This window comes from Myotis davidii, unplaced genomic scaffold (assembly GCF_000327345.1).
Source record: "Myotis davidii unplaced genomic scaffold, ASM32734v1 scaffold512, whole genome shotgun sequence".
NCBI classification, from domain to species: domain Eukaryota; kingdom Metazoa; phylum Chordata; class Mammalia; order Chiroptera; family Vespertilionidae; genus Myotis; species Myotis davidii.
Genome location: NW_006284323.1, coordinates 2199024 through 2210370, shown reverse-complemented (window position 1 = coordinate 2210370; position 11347 = coordinate 2199024). Strand labels below are relative to the sequence as shown.

The window sequence follows — 11347 nt, the reverse complement described above, 5'->3', positions numbered from 1 at the left end:
AGCCCAGAAAAGATGATTTTAAATGCACATGAAAAAGAAAAGAAACTAGAGTAGCTAAGTATTCTTGAAAAAGGAGAGGAATCAATCCATGTGATTGTAGGCCCCATTACACAGCTACAATAACCAAGACTGTGTGACTCTGGGAAAGAGACTGCGGGACAGACACGGAGGTCCATGGAGCAGAACAGAGAACCAGGGTCGCACCCACACGAACTGCACAAGGGGAGCGGGAAGAGCAGGTGGGTGGAGCCGAGAGGCTTCTCAGCAAACGGAGCGGAAGCGATCGGACATTCACAGGCGAGACAACGAGCCTCAACCCAGAGCTCACGCTTGGTATCAAAGTGAACTCAAAATGGGCCCGGGGTTAAAGCATAAAACGACAAGACTTTTGGGAAAAAAATCATGGAAGCAGATCTCCAGGATCTAGGGAGGCAGAGAGTTCTTAGACCTGGCACCAAAGGTAAGACTGATAAGAGAAAAGCTGATAAATGGGACTTTATCAGAATTAAAAATGTTTGCTCGGTGAAAAACGCTGTTCAAGGGAGGAAAGGACCAGCTGCAGCCTGGGAGGAAATGCTGCCAACCACACATCGGACCGGGATCTGAGTCTACAGAGAACCCGCCAAACTCACCAGTGAAGAAACCCCCCCCCACCCCAAACAAGACATGAGCACACATTTTGCCAACGAGGACACACAGTGTACATTCTTCCAGATGTTCAACATCTCAGCCACTGGGGACATGCACATGAAAGCCACACGGGCCAGCACCGCACCCCTATCCGAATGGCTAAAATAAAACGGGGAAAACACAAAAAGCTAGTGAGCGTGTGGGGAAACTGGGCCACTCCCACACTGTTGGTGGGAAAGTGCGCTGGCACAGCCCTTCGGGAATGACAGTTTCCTGGAAAAGTAGAGAAACAATTACCATATCACCTAGTGCTCACACTCCTTGGCACTCATCCCGGAGAGATGAAAGGTCATATTCATAAAAAACCTTGTAGTCAATGTTTATGGCGGCTTATTCAGAAGAGCAAAATAACTGGAAACAGCCCAGATGTCCTTCCACTGGCGAATGGTTAAACAGACTGTGGTCCACGCGCATCTTGGAACACAGCTCAGCCATAAGAGAGAACAGATTCCTGACCCACACAACCACCTGGTGAATTCCCAGGGGACGATGCTGAGCGGAAAAGTCAACCTCGAAGGTCACATAGTGTGTGATGCCGTGTATATCATATTCATGAAATGACAAATGTATAGAATGGAGACGAGAGCAGCGGCTGGTGGGGGTCAAGGTTGGGTGGGTGGAAGGGAAGAGGGTGTGGCTATCCGAGGCCGGCAGGAGGAACCCCGTGGGGAGGGGATGCTCTGTACCTGGACTGGTCAGTGTCCACATCCTGGAGGTGATGCTGACCTAGAGTCCTGCAAGGTGCCGCCCCTGGGAAAACTGGGTAAAGGGTCCACGGGGTCCCTCTGTATTCTTTCTTGCGATGGCATGGAAATCTACAATTATTCAAAATAAAAAGATTAATTAAAAAAATGATCGTTTTCTTAGTTATGAAGCACATGAAAGAGAGGTTGATTTCTTAGGCTTGCTCACGTTTCCTGGCACCCTGTGCTGTGAGAACGCTCACCGCACCAGCCACTTCTGAATCCCCTTTGCACCTGCTAATCCAGTCCAGCCCTGGGCATCTCAGGGACCAGACTCAGACGGAAATGAGCGTCTGGCAAGCATCACCCAGAGAAGACAGTCCTCTTGTTGTGTTTGAATGGTATGTTCCAGATCCGGGAATGGTGGGGCAGGCTCTGGCCTGGGGCAGGCTGCGGCCTGGGACGGTGTCTTGGGGGTTGGGCACAGCCGATGGACTGGTTGGCCACTGGGCCCCCAGCCTTGATGACGAGGGCCTCACGCACCAGAATCATATCATCTCTCCTTGTGGGGAATTGAAAAGAACCCAGAAGGTCCTGCTGGAGGGGACTGTGGAGGTCCCGGAGGCCCTGGTACTGTGCCTACAGACACCCCAGGAGTGACCCGGCAGGACCATCCTGGGTGCCCCCTGGGAGTGGGACTCTCTAGCTCACGAAGAGGCAGTGCCCTGGGATGGTGTCCTGGGGGTTGGGCACAGCCGACGGACTGGTTGGCCACTGGGCGCCCAGCCTTGATGACGAGGGCCTCACACACCAGAATCGCATCATCTCTCCTTGTGGGGAATTGAAAAGAACCCAGAAGGTCCTGCTGGAGGGGACTGTGGAGGTCCCGGAGGCCCTGGTACTGTGCCTACAGACACCCCAGGAGTGACCCGGCAGGACCATCCTGGGTGCCCCCTGGGAGTGGGACTCTCTAGCTCACGAAGAGGCAGTGCCTGTTAGGACTGATCAATTGCTCTGGGAGCAAACGGTCTTTCCTCATCCTCCTGTGGGCAGAGGGGATCCGTGGTGACTCACCAGCCAGGCGGGGCCAGGAGGATGCCGGCTGATAATGAAGACGTGTGGGCCTCGTGGGCTTGCAGCACCGCACACCTCTCCCCGGGGCCGCTTGGCCTCGCGGGCTCCTCATGCTTCCGCGCTGGGTGGCGACGATGCGGGCGTGGTGTCCTGTGCGGACCGGGAGAGCCAGGTTTGCCTCGGTGAGCCCCTGCCTCAGTTTCACTGTGTCCCCCACAATCCCCTCACTGGCCTCTCCTTTTCTGGTAGAACTGCCTGTAGCAGCAAAGAGCTGCTTTTGCCACTGAAATTACCCCCATGGGCAGGACAAAAGAGCCCCCCCATTCCCTTTCTGCGATAATGCTAATATCCTCCCCCATTTCCCACTTATACCCTTTCATTTCCGAACAGAAGTGTATGCATTTTTCCTAAAGACAAATGGACACTGAGTATCTGTACAGTTGGAGCGGAGGACAGGGGCCCCTCACAGCAGATCATAACAGGCTGCAGGCCTTTCTCCTGGGGCGGCTGTGAAATCCTATCAGAAGTGAGTGGTCTAAGGTGGGTGGGAGTAGGGGGTGGGGGAGGAGCACAGCACGCATTTTACCTCCTGTTTCCCCTTCCAAGCTTCCTTTAAGTTGATTTTAATGCAAAGCTGCAAACAGGAGCATTAAACCCAATAATTTTTACCAGGTTAGCTGTATAAATAACAGTCCACATACCTGCCATTTAATTGTCGATTGGTTGGTTGGTTGATAGATTGATTGATTCATTCATGTGTTCATCAAGCATCCCTGAGCACTTCTTGCCCACACCAGGCCGGGCACCAGCGAGACAGCAGAGAATTGATCTCCCTCGAGCTTATTGCGGCCCATCCTCTCCAGCCCGTTTGCTCCGGTCTTTCCCTGAGATGCCGGTGGAGGCACTCACCTGTCAGACGTTAGCTCTTTAAGAGAACACGATTGTTTTTAAAGCTTCTGATCCCTTACTGGATTTCTTGCAGTTTATAACTCCTGTGCTGACGTGACTGGTGGGATGTCTGGTCTGACACATTTGCTCATATCAGGTAGGTGTGGGGGAGGCTCACAAGTTCATGGGCAATGTTAGATTTTGAAGGTGCCCAACAGCATGAAAAGATCAGGCAGTATTTAATCAACAAGTTCAGCCACCACGGTTATTCCCAAGAACTCCACACTCACCTCATTCGGTTCGAGTTGCATGATTGATTCTGGATAATTAAACGCCTAATTATGACCATCACTTGCAGATCTAATTAAGGCCCAAACACTGGCCCCATAACCATGGTCTCATTCAGGTGAGCTCTGAGGGAACTTGCATGTCTGGAGTGTGTGTGTGGGGGGGCATTAGGGGTCTCCAGGTGGGGCTGGGCAGAGCTCCCCCAGGTGGGGCCTACAGGATGACCTCAAGTGTGGCTGCTTGTTCCTTTAGGGGTGGGGTTTCTCGAACCATAAATATAAAGGAAATAACACCGTCTGCTTGTAGGTTAGAAATGTGTCCTGTTCCACTGGCCCCGGGTGCTGTGTTCAACATGCACAGCCTTCCACCTGAGACCTGGTCTGACCTCTGAGCCGCGGGCCATCGTGTTGCTTGGCGGTCCGGCCTGTGGGGGTCCCTGCAAGGACCACATGGAGCCGACATTATACGGGAGCCCCTCCTCGGGAGTTCGAGGGCCCCAGCAGCGGGCTGTGGAGATAAGTTTCAGCTGCTCTTTACAGGGTTGGCCATGGGTCCCCACACCTGTGATCAGTAACTCTTGGAAGGTTTAGGAAAAAACGGGGGTGGGGAGGCGCGTCTTGGTGGTAGAGGAGGCCAGTGCAGGGGGCGCCGCGGCAGGAGGCTGGCTGGGACTCCGGACGCCTCCCAGGGGTCCCACTCAGGATGGATGGGCTTGTCCGAGGGGAGCGGCGATATGTAAACGGGAGGAGCATTTCTGTGGGTTCCTTCCCAACCGGTAAACTGTGGTCAGCACCCCACATCCATCAGGCTGGGGGCAGCCGTGGCCCCTGGAGCCAGCGGGGTTTCCTTAGTGCCAGGCACCGTGTGCCCCGCTGCCAGCCACTTCCTCCGTGTCTGTTAGCACCCGAGGGGCACACATCAGCTACTTCACAGGCATCTCTGGGCGCCGGCCAGCGGCAGAGAGAACAGGCAGGTCGGTGTGCAGCCACTGCCGCTTAACATTTCCTCGGACCCACTGCAGCAGGTACGTCGGACGCATTTTGAATGTTTTGTGAAGTTACTTGTGAGGAAAACAGCAGAAATGACGCCAGAGCTCTCAATGCCATGAGGAATCGTCGGATGCTGAGAAGGCCTGGCTGCCATGTCTCGCTGCTCTGCGAGGGCCACTGTCCGCCTCCTCCGCCTCGCCCTCGCACCTGTCCCTGTGTTCCTTAGCCAAGTCCAAGCGTTCCTTGTTTTCACCCTGTTCGCTGCCAGGGCTGGGGCACCATGCCAAGGCTAGATGCCCGCCATCTTTCCTCATTTCCCTTCCTTTCTCTCAGTGGGGACGGAGGTTCGGTGTGTAATAGTGCATGTACGTGCATTAGTGTTCACACACACACACACACGCGTATACACGTGTCCCTGTTCTCCTGCCCCCACCGCACACACACATTCTGCAGGATGACTTTCTTCTCTTACATGATTCTCTGGGGCAGTGACCACAAACTCAAATCCATTTATTCATGCAGCAAATGTCTGAGCCTCATATGGACGTCACCAGGGGTCTTCCGAGGGTGTGCGGGGACCTGGGAAATTATTTTCTGCAGGTGCCTCGCTACGTAAACAATGTGGGTCACCCCGAACCAGCTCTGGGCTGTCGGAGCTTCCTTGGGAGCAGCAGGGCCCTGGGGCAGGCCGGGGCCAGGCTCCGCTGTGGGTGTCAGAGCTGGGGAAGGTGCAGGGCACAGAAGGGCTGGTCAGCCTGTGAGCCCCCTCGTTCCCACAACTGACCATTAAGACCAGTTCTTGGGGCCCCACCGCCTTCTCTCCCTGATCTCTGGCCTCCAGTCTCCAGTGTGGCCGAGCCCCACTGTTCTGCACCGACACTGACACCCCAGAGTGCCTGCAGCCCAGGCCCGCCTCACCCCAGCCTCATCGCTGCACCTGGCAGCCCTCTCCCTGCACCTTTGTGCTCTCATGCCAACCTGCTCATCCCACCATGTAGCCTCCATCACACCCACCCCACTGTGGGTGCTGCCTTGTTGGATCTCCGCCTGGCTCGCTGCGTTGCTCATCCATCAGGACCCAGGGCCACTTCCTCCAAAAAGCAGGTTGCAAAGGCTGTGGCCAGAGCCGCCTGGGGGCTCCCCCTCCTCCTCCTGATGCCCACTGGTCTTTCAGGGGTCACTGCAGCCGCCCTCAGGCTCGCTTTCCCAAGGTTCCCAGGCGCCTCCTGTGGCCACAGGCAGTGCAGGAGCACCTGCTTCACAACAACCCTTTATTTGCTGGCTCTCCAGCTCGTGTGAGTTCCAGGGGGCGGGCCGCATGGTGCCTGACATCCACCGTGGGCACCGATTAAGGAGCGGAGGGAGGAGGGAAGGGCAGGAGGGCAAGGGGCAGGGCAGTCCCTTTGCCAGGCCAGGCCGTGTTGTCCTTGCCTGAGGCCCTGAGGAAGGCCTGGCTCTGGCAGGATGGTGGCCCGAGGGACCAGCATGAGTGGGAGGGCACCATGTGTTTTAAAAAGGAAAAGCAGGCACACAACCTGGGAGAGAATTCTTTCCGATTTATGGGTGTGAGAGTTTGGGACACGCAGCTCTCAGGAGAGGTGGGAAATCTCACAGCTCAAAAATGAATTCTGTGAGGACGGGGAGCAATATCCTGGAGTTCAGGAGGGAGTGCATGCCTCGGACATGGAACCAACCAGGCCATGCAGCTGCCCTGTGAAGGCCGGTCCCCAGAGTGGAGGCTCTTCGGCAGGTTATGTTGTCCTGAGGGGGCGCGGGTGGGGCCCACAGCCTGGGGGCACTCAGGAGTCTAGATGCAGGTGGGGCTCTGGGTGAGAGCTTAGGTATGGGGGCCCCTTAAGCTTGACCATGAACAAGCAGGGATTGGCTCTCCCTTTGTGGGTCCAGTGCCACCCAGAAAGTTCCCAATGCTTGTCCCTAAGACAAAGGCAGGAAAAAATGACAGCTTCCCCCCTTGCTGTGCAGGTAAGGTCAACGCGGCTCCTTATCTGCGCGTTAACCGCTCCATGCCCACCTCTCGGTGCATGGGCACCGGCCTGCGGTACGTCTGTGTCCTGCATGGACCGCCTGTTGTCTACAGTGTGACCGGCCGCCTGGGGTCCCCACCTCCCCGCACAGGCACCAGTGCCCTTGCAGCTGACAAACACAGGACACGCGCGGCCTGGTGCTCTGGGCAGCGGCCCGGCATCTAAGGCTGAATCTGCGCGAGGAGCGAGCGCATCGCCCTGGGCAGGCGCTCTGGATGCGTCTGCGGGAACGCACAGCGCCCTTGTCTCCACGCGAGCCCATTTCTCAGACACACTCCTCCACGAAGAGAAAGAACAGGACCCGTTTCTGTATAAGAATATATTATTTAAAAGGCAGTTTAAAAGTAAAAATTCTGTACAGCATCATGGATTCCTTTTTTTTTTTTGTATCAGTGAACAAAACGGTCCTGGTCGTGGGCGCCAGGGGGTCAGGATCAGCTTCTCCCCGCGGAGGAGTCTCACGCCGAGTGGCCGGGCCCAGGCACCGCGGACGGACGTCCTGCTCCTTCAGGCGAGGTCTGCTCGGGAGGGAGACGGACCCCGGGTCTGTCTTCGTTGGGATGGAAATGCGCAGGCGACATCGCAAGTGTCACAGGACTAGACGCGCACTGTGTTTGAAAAATGAGGCCATCGGACATATTGTTGAACACGTTCAGGGAAAATACAACCATCTCGGTCCCTCTTCTGAGCCATTCAAAAAATACGACCTGCCTTCAAAATTGAAAGCCAGCCCGGCTGGCGTGGCTCAGTGGTTGAGCACCCATCTATGAACCAGGAGGTCACAGTTCAATTCCCCGGTCAGGCACATGCTCAGGTTGCGGGCTTGATCCCCAGTAGGGGGCGTGCAGGAGGCAGCCGATCAATGGTTCTCTCTCGTCATTGATACTTCTCTCTCTCCCTTTCTGAAATCAATAAAAATATAGTCTAAAACTTCCTTTTACTCAGGACTGTTGGGTTTATAAATCAAAATTATGTGTCCAGTGAGGAAATGGGAAGTCAAACTCTTTCAAATATATTAAAAAAAAGAAAAAGAAAAGAAAGCCAGCATTTACGGAGTGCTTCTTACAGACCAGCCCTGCTCGGTTAACTGCTAAAACCACAACATGAAGGTGATTTAGAGACTCGGGGCCTGAGGCTCAGAGGTTGAGTCTCCAGTGCAAAGCTCGGCCCCAAGGCTGGCTTTGTTGGCTGCTGGAAGCCGGGACCTCTGTTCCTCTAATAAAACCAAACCTAGTTTCTCATGCCGGCACCTTGCTGCTTTATAAACCGAAACTCCCTCCAAGGATCCATCAGCCACCTGTGTGGTGTGTCCTCATTGTTCAGGCCGAATGGCTGGTGTGCCCTCTGCATGGACTGAGGGAATGGCTGATGCCAACAAGGGCTCGGGGAGGTGATCACAGCCATGCTAATACTTTCTTTGTGAAAAGCTTGAAAAAAGCGTTTTCCCTTAGGAGTGGCACACCTGCTAATTACTGACCTTTCCTATCTTTTTCTATCAATTAAAGCATGCCCCCTCCTTCAGAGCCTGATTCTAATTATTCTGAGCAAGGCATACACGTTTTACTTATTTAAAAATATTTGGTATTCAGATTTCCTCCCCCGCTCCCTCCTTTCCCCCTCCCCCCCTCCCTCCCTCCTTCCTCCCTCCCCAGCTTCCAATCCAGCTCCACTGTGCTGGGAACTGCTGGGAATCAGTGCACAGCATTACCTTCGCTTGGCTTCCCATCTCTGCTTTTCTCCCTCGACTTGTCGGTGCCCCCGCCTGCCTGGCTCTCGCTCTTCCTCTGTAACCAGGACAGACAGAGAAGTCAGGCTCGGGGACCCTGAGGGGTGGCTGCTCGTCTGCTCGAGAGCTCCCTGTTGACTGCAGATGCTAAAACGTGAAGCTGAGATGAACGTCTGCAACCTTGTGGTGCCAAGCACACACGTGAGCTTTTCAGACACAGCTCGGTGCACGGGCCACCTTCCCTGCTACGGTAGGCCTCACCCAGGGCGGCCACTGCCGGGCGCCTGGACGGCGAGCTCACACTGGCTGCAGTGCACACAGCCCCGTGGACTGGCTGTGGCGACTGTGGAGTCCACATCCCTTTCACCTCCTTTCGGGTCTGTCCTTTCTGGGGGCAGGAAGGGGCCTTGGAGGGTCCCAGTGGCCCCCACTGGGCGGCCGGGGCTGGGACTTGGAGGCTCAAGGTCTCTGTTGAGATGACGTGTGGATGGCCCCGGAGAGTCAGGCTCTGTAGCTCTCCTGCAGGGGTCTGGGCAGGGGGACACCTCTTCTTACATCCGTCCTCTGTATCATCTGCTCTTAAGCTTTTGGAGTTTCAGCACCTGCCTGTGACCTGCTAGAACCTAACTAGAGAGATGGAGATGGCTGGTCTGTGGGCAATGCCCTCTCCTTCAGAGCCTGATTCTATTGTTGAGCACCTACTATACGTCCAGCATTGCACCAAGGAGGCTGAGAGAGACAAGAGCAACACAGGACGAGCCTCAGCAGGGCATGGTGGGAGTTCCCAGTGGCAGAGGCAGGTGGAGGCACTGAGATGGGGAGGCCCTGGCTGAGGTGAAGAAGACATGGTGCAGAGCCAGGCTGGGGGCACAGGCTGGGACGGGGTGAGGTCAGCCACACCCAAATGGGGCCAAAGTATGAAGCAGCAGGGAGACTGCTCCAGCTGCACTGGGGCCCCCGGGGAGAGGGGAGGCCACACCTGGGGTGGCTGGAGGTCAGGTGAGAAGGTCACTGGGTGGTCCCAAGAGGCAGGCGGTCCTGACACAGAGGTGCGCACACCCCGGGGTCCTGACTTGGCCAGACTAACTTGGGGGGCTTCGGGGGAAACCTCGATCCCAGCTCTGAGCTTGTGAACTGGATCTCCCCTGAAAACTATCAATCCCCAAGTTCCCTAAAGCCAGGCCCCGGGGGTGGGGGTGGGGGCGGCGGGGCGAGCTGCCCTGTGTGAGAGTCTGTGGCCTAGACCCAGCACGGGATGTGGTGGTGGCTTTTCCCAGGACAGGGGGAGCCTCTCAGTGAACAAGGTTGGGGCAGGGGGAGGAGAGGGAGGACGTGGGCCGGGCGCTGCTCAGGGGAGGGAGATGCCGTGGACGCTGACCCTTGTCACCTCACAGCGGGCGGCACTGTCATGTGACCTCCAACCACGATAGATCCCCTGATGTGGTCAGCTTGTCTCTCTCTCCTTTGGGTGGGAATGAGCGCCTGTCCAGAGGGGCCGCTCGCGGTGCCAGCAGTGTGGATGGAGCCCATGCCACCCACTGTCCATCGGGGCCCTACCTCCGTCATGGCGTCATCCATCTGCTTCAGCTCCTCGTAGCGGTCTCTGGATTCCCACAGGGGCTGCAGCATGCTTTCCTCAACCGCAGGGAAGAGCTGGAGGGGGACACACTCGGTCAAGCGTTTGGGACAAGGGCAGGTTGTGTGTCTCAGTGGGTCGCACAGGAATCCGCATCCGTCCATGGGGTGTGGTCGGAGCCCCCAGGGTGTGGCCTCTACGGCATCCAAGGTGACCGAGGCTCTGACACTGTCTGGTCAATGGCTCCTGGGGCCCCTCATGCCTGCCACCTGTCCACCTGGTTCCACGGTCCCCACTGTCTCCTGCTCCTCACAGGGACCTGGTAGAAGCCACTCCCTCCCCATTCTCCCCTTCCGCGTCCCCCTGGCCCCTAACTGTCCACACTGCACTTTCTCATCTTCCAAAGCCAACTTCACCTACTTGGCCCCCGACAGCCCCAGAGCCTGGAGGGACTTGCTCACGCCTGCCCTCCAGCCTGGACGGCTGTGTCCTCCAGTCTGTCTGCCTGTCGGACATTTGCTGAGACTCAGCACAGGGTGCCCCTCCCCCCGGGGCCCTGTGCACACAGCTCTCCTCCCGGGAAGGTCACACTCCGCCCTCCTACAGGGGAGGGTGGGCCCGTGGTCCCATCACTGTAGCCGGGACCAGGTCTGCTCGCCCGCTGTGAAGGCGCAGTGTGTGGAGAGAATGCTGCGTGCAAGAAGGCAGCTCCCGAGAAGCAACAGCGCCCGGGACTTAAGGAAGGAGCGCTGAGCTGGTTCTGGAAGACGAGGGAGCAGCATGTGAGGCTGGGAGCCCAGGGGAGGAAGGATGCACTTGGCGGTAAAGGTTGGAAGAAAGGCCAGGACCAGGAGCTGCGGGCCGTCCTGTCAGACAGAGGTGCTACGGAGGACGGGGGACCATGGGCCTGTGTTGGGGCAGTGGGGAGCCATGGAGGGTTCAGGAGAGAGGGGGAGAGCTCCTTCCTGAAGGTCAACCTGGTGACAGCCGTGTGCTGGGTGGAGTGAGTGAGATGGAGATGGGACCGCTTAGGAGGTTCTTCCGAAGGTGACGGTGAGAGGAGCTGACACAGGCTCCTCTGGGGCCCCGCGAGCGGAGGGCCACTTGGAGGAGGTCTCTGTGGGGACTAGCAGGCTGGCCGTGGTGGAGCAGGAAGGGGAAGCGGGAGGTTCTGTGGGTGTGCTGCTGGGGGAGCAGGAGGCGGGAGGGCAAGTGGGGAGGTGGGGGGAGAGTGTTGGGCGTGTTGGTGTTAAGGTGGAGGGGGGGCTTCAGGTGGGGTGTCCAGCGGGCAGTTACAGTTCACATGCACGTGTGTGAGCGTGTGGGCAAGTGTGTGTGTGTGTGGGCGAGTGTGTGAGCGTGTGGGCGGGGGTGTGGGGGGGTGTGCG

At 57.0% G+C, this 11347-nt stretch overlaps 1 protein-coding gene and 1 pseudogene across 1 annotated transcript in view; both read right to left on the bottom strand.

Annotated features, from left to right (window-relative positions):
- Positions 1–4662, bottom strand: part of LOC102771106 — a 5591-nt pseudogene extending 929 nt beyond the window's left edge.
- A 2328-nt stretch (positions 4663–6990) lies between these two features.
- Positions 6991–11347, bottom strand: part of PDE9A (phosphodiesterase 9A) — a 73647-nt gene continuing 69290 nt past the window's right edge. Inside the window, exons 17-19 of the mRNA XM_015568868.1 lie at positions 9941–10036; positions 8366–8441; positions 6991–7265 (exon numbers count right to left, since the gene is read on the bottom strand). Coding sequence (XP_015424354.1) covers positions 7255–7265; positions 8366–8441; positions 9941–10036 — 183 coding nt within the window. The 3' untranslated portion in view covers positions 6991–7254. The remainder of the gene's footprint in view (positions 7266–8365; positions 8442–9940; positions 10037–11347) is intronic.